Raw genomic sequence first — 15276 nt, 5'->3', positions numbered from 1 at the left:
AGGACAGCCAAAGCTACACAGAGAAACCCTATCTTGAAAAAAACCAACCAACTAACCAACCAACAAACAAAAAACTTCTTAGTCCTAATGCATCCTCTGCTTATTACTTCATCTTCTTTTTACACTAAGAAAGCAACAAGTTTCATGTTTTAGATTGGTACAGATTTTTATATGATAGAAATTCAAAGTTACTTTTTAAAAAATATATTTTATTGATTTATTCATATTACATCTCAATGGTTATCCCATCCCTTGTATCCTCCCATTCCTCTCTCCCTCCCATTTCCCCCTACTCCCCTCTCCTATGACTGTGACTGAGGGGGACCTCTTCCCCCTGTATATGCTCATAGGGTATCAAGTCTCTTCTTGGTACAAAGTTACTTTTATAATATACTGCATAAGTGATTCAACCTTGGTTTAAAATATTCTTTATATCATGGTGAAATTTCAAGGTTACTAAGGTCTATTCAGATTAACAAAAGCTAATTCATGTCTTTGCTAGTATTTTTAGCCATTATATGTTTATTTCTGACTGGCCTTAAGTGTATGAGTTTATTATATTCTGTATGTCTTGGTTATAGATTATTGACTTATAAATTATTGCATATGGTTAAAAGTCCCTTTATACACCAGGCTGACCTCAAACTCAAAGAGATCCACCTGCCTCAGCCTCCCCGAGTGGTGGGGTTACAGGTGTGTACCACCAAGCCCCGCTGGAGCTTTATAAATGTTGCTTTATACCATGTGGTCATTTTAAGATGGTGAAGACACATGGCCGGTTGCAAGCCATGTGACTGACATGGTTGCTATTTAAAAACATTTGTGTTTCTGTGATATGTATTATCTTTTTCGCCCCCCCCCCCCTCTGTGTAGCCTTGGCTATCCTGGACTCACTTTGTAGACCAGGCTGGCCTCGAACTCACAGCGATCCACCTGCCTCTGCTTCCCCAGTGCTGGGATAAAGACGTGAGTCACTGCCGCCCTGCTGGTATATATCTTTTTTTTTTTTTAAGATTTATTTTATTTATTATGTATACAATGTTCTGCCTGCACACCAGAAGAAGGCAGCAGATCTCATCATAGATGGTTGTGAGCCGCAATGTGGTTGCCGAGAACTGAGCTCAGGACCTTTGGAAGAGCAGCCAGTGAGTGCTCTTAACCTGGCGTCCCAAGGAACCCCGAAAAAGACCAAACTGATGAAGGCACAAACTGTTCTGGTAAACTGTCATTTACTCAGACAGGGGCTGGTGCTAGCAGCACGAGCAGACACGGTTACGCGATACCAGGATTTTACAGAAGCGGAGAGAGCGGGAAAGAAAAGTGCTGGAAAAGTCTCATCCAGGGCAATGGTCAGACACAGAGAAGCGCTTAGAGCACTCACCAGTTTGTTGGTGTTGGCTGGAGCGCCTAGCGAGCGGGCTAGAATGTGCTGGCAGGTGTAGCAGGACAAGGGAAGCCAGTGTGTTCAGACACCAGAAGAGCCCACGGAGGTCACCGCACCCATGTTACGATCTGTAATGATGAAGCCCGAGGGGATATTATGGCGGGCCCATGCCAAGGTGTACTCCCTGAGGAATTATGCCACGCAACAGATCTGGTATAAGGAAGTTTACTGGGGGCACGTGGGACGGGGGGGGGGGGGGCGGGCGGGGAGAAGGCTTGCAGAAGATGTAGAGGCAGCAGGCAAGTGAGCCAGGAAGGCGGGGTGGGGGGCTGGGGGGAAGGAGGCCGGGGGCGGGGGTGGGGGTGTGGGGGGAGAGGCCGGGGGCTGGGAGGAGGGGGGAGAGAGAGAGAGAGGGCGGGGGTCCTTACATCCTGCACAAGGCCCTCTCTAAGGCTATAAAGACAGTAAGCAGCCTCCCGGGCTACGGGCTACGTGCTCTTCCAGCAGCCGTAGAGGTGCTTGGAGGAGACCCCGAGCCCCGTGGAAAAGCAGTTTCTGCAATTTCTGCAGTGCTGTAGTAGTCTTGAGTTGTGAGCCCCCCGTTGGGGTGGGTCAGCGTTTTGGTAAAGCAGCTCCCTTTGGGTTGTCCCTTCTCCTTTAAGAAACCTCTCAGCCGGTTGTGGTGGCGCACGCCTATAATCAATCCCAGCACTTGGGAGGCAGAGGCAGGTGGATTGCTGTGAGTTCGAGACCAGCCTGGTCTACAAAGTGGGTCCAGGACAGCCAAGGCTACACAGAGAAACCCTGTCTCGAAAAACCAAAAAAAAAAAAAGAAAGAAAGAAAGAAAGAAAGAAAGAAACCTCTCACCCACATTACCGATAAATCCATTAGTTCGCCAAGTTGGATTTTAGTATAATCACCGTGTTGGTCTGTTGCCACTCTCTGTTTAGAGTGAACAGATGTTTTGTTGTCTGGTCCCTGGCATAAAGGTCACAAACAGAAAGAACCGCACTAGATGCAGGTGGTACTGTCCCCTGGGCTGGAATTCCCCTCTCCCAAAGTCCTGTTTTGTTTTGATGTGAGGAACTCCCTTGGGACCTTCTTTGCAATGACTTCTTAAACCGTGGGGATGGGGGTGGGGCAAGTGAGGCCCCCCCCCCCCAAATACTCTTTGCCAGTCATTTAATTGCTTAAACACAAAACCGACTGACACCTGAGCTTCAGCTGTGATCCCGCCCCCTTCCCCCTTTGCTCTTCCTGTCATTTGGGATGCTTCTGAGTCCTTTTGTTGTCACTTGATTCTTCTTTGTTTTCCTTAGAAGTACTTCACCTTTAAGACAAGTCTCTCAGGCTGGAGAGATGGCTCAGAGGTTGAGAGCACTGTCTGCTCTTCCAAAGGTCCTGAGTTCAATTCCCAGCAACCACGTGGTGGCTCACAATCATCTACAATGAGATCTGGTGCCCTCCTCTGGCACACATGTGGGCAGAATACTGTATACAAAAATAATAAATAAATAATGTTTTTTTAAAAAAAAGACAAGTGTCTCTGCCAGGCGGTTGTGGTATATGCCTTTAATCCCAGCACTGGAGGCAGAGGCAGGGGGATCTCTGTGAGTTCAAGGCCAGCCCAATCTACAGAGCAAGTTCCAGGACAGCCTGGGCTACACAGAGAAACCTTGTCTCAAAAACAAACAAACAAACAAACAAACAAACAACAAAAAAGACAGTCTCTTATTGGCCTGGAGCTCACCATTAGGCTATGCTGGCTGGCCAGTAAGGCCCTTGAGGTCCTCCACGGTCTTCCTGTTTAATCTTGGGATTACAAGCATGTGACGTTATACCCAACTTTAAAAAGATAATTAATAATCCAAGAGTAGTGGTGCACGCCTTTAATCCTAGCATGAGAGGCAGAGGCAGGCGGATCCCTCTGAAGTCAAAGCCAGCATGGTCTACATGGTGAACTCCAGGCCAGCCAGGGCACTATGGTGGGGCCTGTCTGAAACAAACAAAAACACTCCACAAAAGCCCCCGAATAATTTAATGTTATTGAGTGTGTGTGTGTGTGTGTGTGTGTGTGTGTGTGTGTGGTGTATATGTGCAAATGCCATATCTTGGGTGTGGATGTCAGAGGACATCTTTGGGAATTGGAACTGCCCTTCCGCCGTGAATTCCAGGAACTTCATCCTGGGGTTTACACGGGAAGCCTTTTTACCCACAGAACCTTCTACCAATCCATACCCAGCTTTTACGTGGGTCCTGGAGACTGAACTTGGGCCTCATGTGTAGCTAAGCCATCTATTTCCCCAAGCCTTCAAGATCAAGGTTTGTTGTTGTTGTTGTTGTTGTTGTTTTTTTAATGCATTTTGCCTTCTCTCTGTGTGTTTTGCCAGCTCCAGGTTTCTGTGGCTCCTAAAGTCATCGGTCATAGTCCTAGGACTTGCTGTTGTTGTATTTATGTTCAGAAGTGAGTCCCTTCAAGCAGTGTTCAGCACCTCTAAGCCAGAGTTCCCGCAGCCTGTGCCGGTCAGCCGAGCACTGAAACTTCTACCAGAGGAGCATCTGAGGAACCTGTTTACCTACAATGGCATCTGGTGAGACACTAGGTGCTCCAGCCTCGTCACAGTCTTTCTAGTGTCTCTTCTCTGCTTCTTCGTTGGGGGTGGGGGGTGGGGAGGGGGGGAGGCCCTGGATGTTGTAGACAATTCTGAGCAGGTGCTGATTGCTAAAGTGACTCTCAGAGACCAGGCGTGGGCTGTGGGATCCCGGCTCTATTCCCTACAGCACCCAGCAAACGTACAACCTCGCTGGATCGATGCTGCTTCCTGGCGTCAGCTGCCAACTGAAATGCCTGGTCCCTGGGTTTCAAGAAGCAAAGCAGAGGGGCTAATTCAACAGAGGGCTGTTGGGCATGGTGGTGCACTCAGGAGGCTGAGGCAGTGGGGGTTGGCATGAATTTGAGGCCAGTCTGGGTAACACAGACAAGATCTTGTCTCAAGGCGGGTGCAGCAGCCCATACCTTTAATCCCAGCACTCTGGAAGGCAGAGGCAGGCGGATCTCTGTGAGTTCGAGGCCAGCCTGGTCTACAAAGCAAGTTCCAGGACAGCCAAGGCTACACAAAAAGATCCTGTCTCCAAAACCAAAACCAACCAACCAACCAACAACAGCAAAAAAAGATTCCGTCTCAAAAAGGAAAAGAAAGTAAGAAGGGTTTTATTTTTGTTTTTGTTTTTTGATATAGGGTTTCTCTGTGTAGCCCTGGCTGTCCTGGACTCACTTTGTAGACCAGGCTGGCTTCGAACTCACAGCAATCCGCCTGCCTCTGCCTCCCAAGTGCTGGGATTAAAGGCGTGCGCCACCACCGCCCAGCTGAGAGAAGGGTCTTTTAGTTCCTCCCTTCATCCTGCCACCTCACCTCTCTCATCCTGTCTCTGTGAGTGGTTTCTGTAAGGTCCAGGGTACCAACGCAATCAGGATAGCCATGTGGTAAAAGAGATTTCTCAGGGTGAGTGAGCCATGAGATTAGGACGCAGGTGCCCTCTGTCCCATCCGCCATCTGTGTGTTTCTGCTTCTCTCGCTTGTTTTAGGCTCTTCCCTAAAAATCAGTGCGACTGTGACTCTGGCCAACTGCGAAGAAGGTATAATTTTCAGGATGCCTATAACAAGAACGACCTCCCAGCTGTGAACGCCAGGAGACAGGCAGAATTCGAACACTTTCAGAGGAGGTGATGCAGGCTGTGGGGGGGACAGGGGCGCTCTTGGGGTCTCTGGGGAGAGCGCTTAAGTGCTGGGGAGGCGAGGAGCCCTAAAAATAAATCTGGACCCCACTCTCCTGAGGGGCCCCTGGGAGGAAGTGCTGGAAGTGAATAGAGGAAGGGCAAATGCAGTACTGTGTGCCCCGAGGAACACTTCAATAGAGCCGATAGACAAGGAGGGACCCAGAGTTCAGCGCAGCTCAGTGACGATGGTGGCTCAGCCACCAGGTGCCAAGGCCAGTACAGAAAGGTGGTGATTCCATCTGCTGGGAACATACTGTATGCAGAGTGTGTCGCTATCTTTTGACAGTGCTGGAGATTGAACTCAGGGCCTCTGACAAGCCAGGCAAAGCACTGGACCTCTGAGCCCCACTCCATGCCGCCATGTGGCACAGGGAATCAAACCCAGGTCCTTGCATGTGTCAGGCAAATGCTCTGCCGCTGAGTTTTACAGCCCCAGGGCTCGCTGCTCCCCCACCCCGCCCTCTTCAATGACAAAGGATTGATACCAAAATGGTTGGTTGAGAAGGGAATTAAAATAGGTTCTGAGCATGGTGGTGCAGGCCTTTAATCCCAGCACTTGGGAGGCGGAGGCAGAGGCAGGTGGATCGCTGTGAGTTCAAGGCCAGCCTGGTCTACAAAGCGAGTCCAGGACAGCCAAGGCTCCACAGAGAAACCCTGTCTCAAAAAGAAAAAAAAAGAAAAGAAACATAAAATAAATTAGGTTCTGGCTGGCTTTTATTAAAGGGGCCTTTGTATATGCTGGGAAAGCTAGCACATGTTTACAATCCCAGCTCACAGCAAGACCTGTCTCAAACCAACAAGATGGAGTTGCTTGTGACTAAGAGCCAAGAGGTTTCAGAGCATTGCTTCCCAACCATCCTAACGCTGTGACCATTTAGCGCAGTTCTTCATGTTGTGGTGACTTCCAAGCATAAAATTCTTTTTTTTTTGTCGCTACTTCATAGCTGTGATTTTGCTAGTTATGAATTGTAGTGTAAATATCTTGTGCTTTCCAATGGTCTTAGCCGATCTCTGTGAAAGAGTCACCGGACGCACAGGTTGAGAACCGCTGATTTGGAGCGATGCTCCTTACCCAGGGCTGGCTGCCTCTAACTGAATATGAACCTTGCTTCTGATATGGACATATTTCACCTCAGGAAGCAGGCAAATAAAAAGGGCCTACCTCAGGGATGGCAGTATTCTTGCTCTAAGATTTACTTTTTTTTTTTTTAGCCAGGCAGTGGTGGCATAAACTTTTAATCCCAGCACTCAGGAGGCAGCGGCAGGTGGATCTCTGTGGGTTCAAGGCCAGCCTGGTCTACAGAGTGAGTTCTAGAACAGCCAAGGCTACATAAAGAAACTCTGTATTGGAAAAAAAAAAAAGGGGGAGTGCTACTTTTTATTATCTGAAATCATATGTATATGTAGGTGATAATTTTACTTGTTCTTGATGTTGGTTCTTAAATGTATATATATATATTTTTTAAACATTTATTTATTGTATTTATTGTATATGATATGCCTTATCTGCAGAAGAGGGTATCAGATAACATTATAGATGGTTGTGAGCCACCGTGTGGTTGCTGGGAATTGAACTCAGGACCTCTGGAAGAGCAGGCGGTGCTCTTAACCACTGAGCCATGTAATATGACTCTTAAATGTATATTATCATAACCAACTCTCATTCTTTCTCCTGAAGAAAAGGGCTGCCCCGCCCACCGCCTCTACTGGCGCCGCCCAACCTCCCCTTCGGATACCCGGTCCATGGGGTGGAGGTGATGCCCCTGCACACAATTCTCATCCCAGGTAGGTACATCTGTATTAGAGGCTGCAGGTGATGCTCTGTGGTCCTTAAACCAAAGGAGGAAGCAGAAGCCAGTTGCTCCGGGGCGCCTGCGTGCACTTGGCACACCGCAGGAAGCTCGGTGGGATTTCATTCTGTATTAGACTCCCTGTCCACAATCTGGAATTAACCTTCCAAGGTCCTCCAGCATCAAAGAACTCACTGATGGGGGGCTGGAGAGATGGCTCAGTGGTTAAGAGCACTGGCTTCTCTTTCAGAGGTCCGGGGTTCAGTTCCTATTACCCACGTAGTTGCTGTAACTCCAGTCTTAGGGGAATCCAATATCCTTACACAGATACACATGCAGGCAAAAACCCCAATGTACATGAAATAAAAATAAATCGTAAAAGCCGGGCGTGGTGGCGCACGCCTTTAATCCCAGCTCTTGGGAGGCAGAGGCAGGTGGATCGCTGTGAGTTCGAAGCCAGCCTGGTCTACAAAGGGAGTCCAGGACAGCCAAGGCTACACAGAGAAACCCTGTCTCAAAAAACAAACAAAACAAAACAAAACCAAAAAAAAAACCTACCAGCTCAGAAGAGAAAGGATTTATTTTGTTTCACATGGTGTAATGCCATAATTCCTGTTCCAGAGGGTCTAACGCCTTTTGACCTCCAACGGCTACAGGCATGCTGCACGTGGTGCGCAGACATACATACAGGCAAGCCACCCGTACACACAGAATAAAATAAGAGACATCAACCTCTGGCCTCCACACACAGGTATGCATGTGCCTGTGGGTGATTGCATGCGTCACACAGTCCAGAGCCCCCGCCCAAGGAATGATGCCACTCACAGCGGCTGTGTCTTCCCATTGCTCCACAGACATGTCCAGATGCCCTTCTCCTGGGCTGATAATTAAGACCAACCATCATCACTTCCTCCCTCCCATCCCCTGGCAGGTGTGCCATTTCATCTAAGGATCATTCATTATGCCTGCAGTAGTTTAAAGATTTATTATGTAGCCGGGCGTGGTGGCGCACGCCTTTAATCCCAGCACTCGGGAGGCAGAGGCTGGCGGATCGCTGTGAGTTCGAGGCCAGCCTGGTCTACAAAGTGAGTCCAGGACAGCCAAGGCTACACAGAGAAACCTTGTCTCGAAAAACCAAAAAAAAAAAAGATTTATTATGTATATGGCATTCCACCTGCATGTACACCTGTGTGCCAGAAGGGGGCACCAGAATCACATTATAGATGATTATGAGCCACCGTGTGGTTGCTGAGAATTGAACTCAGGACCTCTGGAAGAGCAGTCAGTGCTCTTAACCTCTGAGCCATCTCTCCGGCCCCAGCCTCCATTGTTGCTTTCCCTTCAAACAGCAAGACCATCTGGAAGGGCCTGTGTGAGTTCACACAACCCAAAGCTGAGGATGACCACCGGATGCCTTAGACCCATGTGGGTTTGTGGCCGCAGAGCCATCCTATAGCCCAGGGAACGGGAACTATGTAGGTCAACCACCAGATAGGAAGTGACACTCGGTGGGGCTTTCCAGATATGTAGGGGTAGAGGTAGGGAGGTGTCCCCGTGAGCTTCAGTATCCACTCAGACACTCCCCCCCCCTCCTGTCTTCTAGGCCTCCAGTATGAAGGACCAGATGCCCCAGTCTATGAGGTAAGAGTCCCGCGCCAGCATTTTTTTTGGCACTGCCTGGCTTCCACCACTATGGCTGATTTCAGCCTTTAACCCCTGTCATTTATCCAGTGGAAAACACCAGATAAATACAAAGTGGGCCATGGTGGGGGGGAGTGGGGGGTGGCATTGCACAGGAGTCTTCTTAGCCTCTGGAATGGCTGCAAGGAAGGAGCACAGAGTCACCTCCTGGTTGTTTGATTTAGGAGGTACCTCTTGCCACATGTGGCCTCTGACAAGAAAAAATGTGGGATGTCCTGTTTCCCTCCCCTCACACTGTCGCTTTGGGTTGAGGTCTTAGGAGGGGACGTCTGAAGGGTGAAGTGAAATCCCATTCAGAACCTGCAAAAGGGCCCTGGGAAGTGAGGCGTTGGGGTGTGTGCACAGGCGTTGAGTACGGAGGCCACAGGACATTGGTGTCCTCCTCTGTGTCTGTCCCCACCTCGTATTCCCTTGAGGCACCGGGGAGCTCTCTGTTTTTTGGCTAGGCTGACAGCCAGCAACCCTCTGTGAGCCTCGTGTCTCGTAATCCATCTTCTTTCGATTACTAGGGTTGCCTGACTTTTTTTTTTTTTTTTTTTTTACATGGGAGCTGGGTGTCCAAGTTCAGGTTCTGAGCCAGGCGGTGGTGGCGCACGCCTTTAATCCCAGCACTTGGGAGGCAGAGGCAGGCGGATCACTGTGAGTTCGAGGCCAGCCTGGTCTACAAAGTGAGTCTAGGACAGCCAAGGCTACACAGAGAAACCCTGTCTCGAAAAACCAAAAAAAAAAATTCAGGTTCTGATATTTACGCAACATATGTTCTTACCCTCGGTGCTGTGTCCTCAGCTCAGAAGTGAGGTCTTCACCCTACACCCCCATAGGCCGCTGAATAGAAGGTGGAGTGGGGGTACATAAGCCGCTCTGTGTCCTCAGAGATCTCCTGTCACCCACACAAACCCTCCTATCCTACCCCTGTCATTTTTCTTTAACTATGATTCATTTACTTATGAGGGTGCTTGTTGGCTCTATTTCTTAACAATTAAACTTTATTATACAACCCAACTAGCTTACACAAGAGGGAAAAAACGTTAAAGGGAAAAAAGAGTGAAGCTTCCGGTACCTAGGTGTCTCTGGCCTGCGTGCTGGTCCGGCCTGTTCACTGGTCCTCTTCCCGATCCACGTGCGCTCAAGCCTGGTCTGAAGCTGCTGCTCCTCTCTGTCCTCTCCTCGGGCCTGTCTCCACCTCCCATTGAGGGTTGATTAGAAACACAATAGGTGGAGTCCCCAGTCCCCTTCCTGAATGCCAGGCCCAGGATGGCTCCACCCAGTCTATCTCAAAGTTAATCTCAGGGACTATCCATTGTGTGTCCAAGGGCAAAGCCCGCCAAGACTGCTTTCATCTATGACAAAGTTTACAATCCTTCCCACAAGTGCTAAGGGCGTCTCACATGCTGGGCAAACTCTGTACCACTGAGCCGTGTCTTTCATTATGTGCTTAATTTGTGCCTTGTTAGGGTGTGGGTGTGGCAGTATGCTTCTCATCCTCACTGGCCTATGGACTTGCTTCTCAGAGATTTTGTTGGTTTTTTTTTTTTTTGAGACAGGGTTTCTCTGTGTGTTATCTTGGCTGTATTGATTGGCTTGAGTTTTCAGAAGGGAGTGGCATAACCCAGTTGACTTCCCACAAAGCAGCCTGGCTATTGCACCCTAAAGAGTAGTCTTTACGGGTGGGGGGTGGGCATGGAGGGAAGCCTGCTTCCAGCTGCATCTTCAGGTAGAATTAATGGGCAGGACTTGCTCCCTGGAGGAGCTCCAGGCAGGAGGAACAAGAAGGCCACTCTTTGGGCATCTGAGAACTGTACTGAAAGCCAGTGCCTTCCACGTGTCAGGAGAGAGTGAAGGGATGATGGGCTTAGAACAGCAGTTGCTATTAGTGGCACACTGATTTAGCAGGTTCTGCTTTGCTTTTTATATTTTTGGTGCTGAGAATTGAACTTGGGTCCGTACGCCCGGAGGCCGGAAGAGCCACCTGCTCTCTCAGAGCCCAAGTTGCAGGCTTTTACAGGATGCCCAGCTTGTTAAGTCGGAGCTGTGTTCCACTATTCCTGTCCCTGACACGGCTCAGTGGTACAGAGTTTGCCCAGCATGTGAGCCATCTCTACCCAGTGGTTTAGTTATTTAAAAACTAACTTAAGGTTGCATGCAAGCCTTCCTTGCAGGATGTCTTAGTTAGGGTTTCTACTGCTGTGCTATAAACACCACAACCAAAAGCATTCTTGGGGAACCAAGGGCTTATTTCAGTTAGTGGCTTCACATCGTGGGTCATTGTCAAAGTCAAGGCAGGAACCGAAAGCAGGAACTTGGAAGCAGGAACCGAAGCGGAAGCCGTGGAAGCATGCAGCTTGCTGGCTTGTTCTTTTCTCTTCAAACCGTACATTTTGCATTCCACCCCTCCAGTCACTCATTTTCGCTGCAGACCCGCCTAAGAGTGATTACTAATCACTAATAACTACTAATAACTAATGACGCGGTCAGTATTAGACTGTCTTGAAACCTCCTCTGCTGAAGAAATTAGTCCGTTGCTTTTTTTTTCCTTGTTAAGATTTATTTACTTATTATATATACAGTGTTTTGCTTGCATGTCTGCACACCAGAAGAGGGCGCCAGATCTCATTATAGATGGTTGTGAGCCACCATGTGGTTGCTGGGAATTGAACTCAGGACCTTTGGAAGAGCAGGCGGTGCTCTTAACCACTGAGCCATCTCTCCAGCCCCTAGTCCATTACTTTTTTTTTTTTTTAAAGATTTATTTATTTATTATGTATACAGTGTTCTGTCTGCATGGACACCTACAGGCCAGAAGAAGGCATCAGATTACATTATAGATGGTTGTGATGCACCATGTGGTTGCTGGGAATTGAACTCAGGACCTTTGGAAGAGCAGGCGGTGCTCTTAACCACTGAGCCATCTCTCCAGCCCCTAGTCCATTACTTTTTAACTTCACTTCAGGCGAGTTCTTAGGATGAGGGCAGAAAGTAGACATCACCAGCTTATCACAAGGATGGGCTCCAGCGCATTTGCTAACATTGTTCCCCTCTGAAGTCGTTTGACCTGGGCCTCCACAGTCCACACAGCTTCCATCGCTGCTGTCTTCCAAGATCCTACTAGGATGCCCATTAAGCTCTGCCTACAGCATTTAACTGCTTTCCTAGTCCAACGTCCCCCTTCAAAAATATGGTCAGGTCAAGCAGGGCAGTGGTGGCGCAAGCCTTTAATCCCAGCACTCAGGAGGCAGAGGCAGGAGGATCGATGTGAGTTCAAGGCCATCCTGGTCTACAAAGTGAGTCCAGGACAGCCAAGGCTACACAGAGAGACCCTGTCTTGGAAAACCAAAAATAAATAAATAAATAAATAAATAAATAAATAAAATATGGTCAGGTCTGTCAGATCAATATCCCATGAACCTGGTACCAATTTCTGTCTTAGTTTCTTTTCCATTGTTGTGATGAAACACCATGACCAAGGCAACTTAAAAAAGCATTTAATTGGGCTTACAGTTCCAGAGCGTTTGACTCTATGATGGTAGAGCAAAGGTGTGGTGGCGGGAACAGCTGAGAGCTGCATCTCAAATTGAAAGCAAGTGGCAGAGAGCACACTGGGGATGGTGGGAGGCTTTTGAAGCCTCAAAGCCTGCCCCAGTGACATATCTCTTCCAACAAGGCCACACCTCCTAATCCTTCTCAGTTCTACCAACTGCAGACCAAGTAGTCAGACATATGAGCCTTTAGGAGCTATTGTCATTCAAACCACCACAGTGTGAAGGCAGCGAGATGAGGCAGAGACAAAACATTTTGTCTTCTTAGTTTTTGAGACAAAGTCTCACTTCCTCACCCTGACTGGCCTTCGCTCTGTAAACTAAGCTAGCTTCAATCTCACAGACATCAGAGTGCTGGGACTAAAGACATGTGCCCCCCAAACTGGGCTGTGATAAACATTTAGAGACCACCTGAAAGCTGACGGTATCTATTGGATGGTGGAGAAAGTCTTCTGGCAGGAAGTTGTACTACAATAAGAGAGAAAGACCCAGAACCAAGTCCTAGAAAACTGCCACCAGACATTAGAGGGGGCAGGAGCAGGAGTGATTGACAAACAGAAATCAATGGTGGCGGCGGCGGCGGTGGCGGCGGCGGCGGCGGCAGCGGCGGCGGCGGCAGCAGCAGCAGAGCAAGGCAAAATGGCCCCCATCTGTAGTCCTGGGGAGTATTAGAGGGTGGTGGCAGGAGGCAGAAATATCTCTTTGGAGCTCAAGGTTCCTCTGGGCAACATAGCGAGACCTCAGAGAACTTGTTGAAGGGCAGAGGGGAGAAATAATCTAGAAACCATCCCCCCCCCCCAGACAAGGTTTCTCTGTGTAGCTCTGCCTGTCCTGGAACTCCCTCTGTAGACCAGGCTGGCCTCAAACTCACAGAGATCTGCCTTCCTCTGCCTCCCAAGTGCTGGGATTAAAGGCGTGAGCCACCATTGCCTGGGTGGCTCTGTCTCAAAAAACAAAACAAAACAATAACAACAAACTCCCCCCCCCAAAGAAAAAAACCAATGGGGCTGAAGATATGGCTCAGTGGTTAAGAGTGCTGTCTGCTCTTCCAGACGTCCTGAGTTCAATTCCCAGCAACCACATGGTGTTCACAACCATCTATAATGTGACCTGGTGCATACTGTATACATAATAAATAAATCTTTAAAAAAAACACACACACACAAACAAGGAAGGAAGAAAAAAAAAAAACAAAGAAAGAGGAAAGAAAGAAAGAAACGGTGAGTCCGGGCATGGTGGCACACACCTTTAATCCCAGCACTCAGAAGACAGAGGCAGGCGGATCGATGTGAGTTCGAGGCCAGCCTGGTCTACAAAGCGAGTCCAGGACAGCCAAGGCTACACAGAGAAACCCTGTCTCAAAACATACAAAGAAACAAACAACAAAAAACAAAACTAAAAAAAAAAAAAAAAAGACAAAGAGAGATGTTTGCAGAACGAGTCCTTTAAATCCTCGAGTCTCTGGGTCTTGGGGGGTGAAGGAGAGAAACTTTGTACTATCTTACCCTGTCTTAGCTCCTGAGGGGAGCTCTGCCCCCTGCTGGCCATCCAGAGTCCTTGCACTTCCAGTGAATGGATTTTTCTTCATGCGGGGCATTTAGAATCTTTCGGGATTGGAGGGTAGGATAAAAGCCTCCTAGAGATGGGTAGGGGTGACTGTACGATAATATAAGCACTCTCAATACCACCCCCCAGGTCACCCTGAGAGCCTCTCTGGGGACATTCAACACCCTTGCTGACCTCCCAGACAATGTGGTGCAGGGCAGAGGCCAGAAGCAGCTAAGCATTTCCACCAGTCATCGGGAGGTCCTGAATTTCATCCTTCAGTATGTGACATACACCAGCACGGTGTACCAGCTCCACAAGGTGGACATAGGTGAGACGCTGTCTTCTGGGTGCAAAATGCAGGGCTGGAAAGTAGCACCAAGGCCTCTCAAAACTTTCCTCCTCCAGGAAGCAAGCATGCTCATGCTCCAAAGAGTCTTCCTGTCAGTTCCTTCCTTCCTTCCTTCCTTTTTTCCTGCCCCTCTCTTTTTTCTTTTCTTCTTCTTTTTTCTTTTATTTTCTTTCTTTCTTTTTTTTCTTTTTTTCTTTTTTCTTTTTGGCTTTTGGGTTTTTTTGTTTATTTGTTTGTTTTTAGAGACAGGGTTTCCTCTATATGTAGCCCTGGCTGTCCTGGACTCACTTTGTAGACCAGGCTGGCCTCAAACTCACAGAGATCCGCCTGCCTCCGCCTCCCCGAGTGCTGGGATTAAAGGCGAGCTCCACTGCACCTGGCCTGTCTGCCAGTTTCTAAGCCTAGACAATTACTTTTTAATTTACTCTACCCAACAGTGAAAGGTCACTGGCCCTGTTCGCCTTGCACATGTAGACAGGAAGTCAGTGTCTTGTTTATCACTCTGGCTAACCCTGGGATAACATGGAAAAGGAAAGTTTTCCTCTTGCTCGCATGTTTGGAGGCTGCAACAGACTGGCCCCTCTGCTTGTGGTGAGGCAGCTGTAGGAGACAGAAGAGCCTCTTGCCTCACAGCTAGGAAGCAAACAGGAACAGAAAGACAGGAGACAGGTCCTGCTGTCACCTTAATGGCTCACCCACAGGGGCCTGAGCACCTCCTAGTGTTTCCGGGCTCCACCTACCAAAGGCACCACGGCGGCCAATACCTATACTCTGTGGACCTTTGAGTAAGGCTTATGCGGTGCTGGGAAACCAAGCCATGACTCCTGTGTGCGAGACGGGCCGTCTGCTAGCCCTGTTTCTTGAGACAGGCTCTCTCTCGCAGCCCAGGGTATTCCAAACTCTTCTGTAGTTGCGGCTGGCTGGTCTTCAACTCCAGATCCCTCCTTCCCTCATCTCCCAAGTGTTGGGATTACAGGTGCAGGCCACCATACTCTGCTTAACTTTTGTTTTGTTTGTTTACTTGTTTGTCCATTCGTTGAGGCAGAATCCTGTTGTGTATCCTGGGCTGGCCTCAATTTCTCAATTCCTACACCTCAGCCGTATAGCCCTATGCCTTAGCCTTATCCCGTTCAGCAACTTTTATTTATTTTTTGGGGGGGGGGCCGTTTTCGAGACAGGGTTTCTCTGA

General features: G+C 48.7%; 1 protein-coding gene across 2 annotated transcripts in view; it reads left to right on the top strand.

Annotated features, from left to right (window-relative positions):
* Nucleotides 1-15276, top strand: part of B4GALNT2 (beta-1,4-N-acetyl-galactosaminyltransferase 2 (SID blood group)) — a 48676-nt gene that overhangs the window by 24726 nt on the left and 8674 nt on the right. The window contains exons 1-6 of one of the 2 annotated variants that reach the window (XM_084749919.1): nucleotides 1261-1597; nucleotides 3776-3976; nucleotides 4972-5109; nucleotides 6842-6948; nucleotides 8557-8594; nucleotides 13886-14066. In XM_084749919.1, coding sequence (XP_084606045.1) covers nucleotides 1503-1597; nucleotides 3776-3976; nucleotides 4972-5109; nucleotides 6842-6948; nucleotides 8557-8594; nucleotides 13886-14066 — 760 coding nt within the window. In that variant the 5' untranslated portion in view covers nucleotides 1261-1502. Of the gene's footprint in view, nucleotides 1-1260; nucleotides 1598-3775; nucleotides 3977-4971; nucleotides 5110-6841; nucleotides 6949-8556; nucleotides 8595-13885; nucleotides 14067-15276 lie in introns of those variants that run through there. The other variant, XM_084749920.1, reaches the window with a different exon arrangement.

The sequence above is a fragment of the Acomys minous genome, assembly GCF_964271855.1.
Source record: "Acomys minous genome assembly, chromosome: 12".
NCBI lineage: Eukaryota > Metazoa > Chordata > Mammalia > Rodentia > Muridae > Acomys > Acomys minous.
The sequence above is the reverse complement of the archived record's forward strand: the minus strand, read 5'-3'. Positions and strand labels throughout refer to the sequence as shown.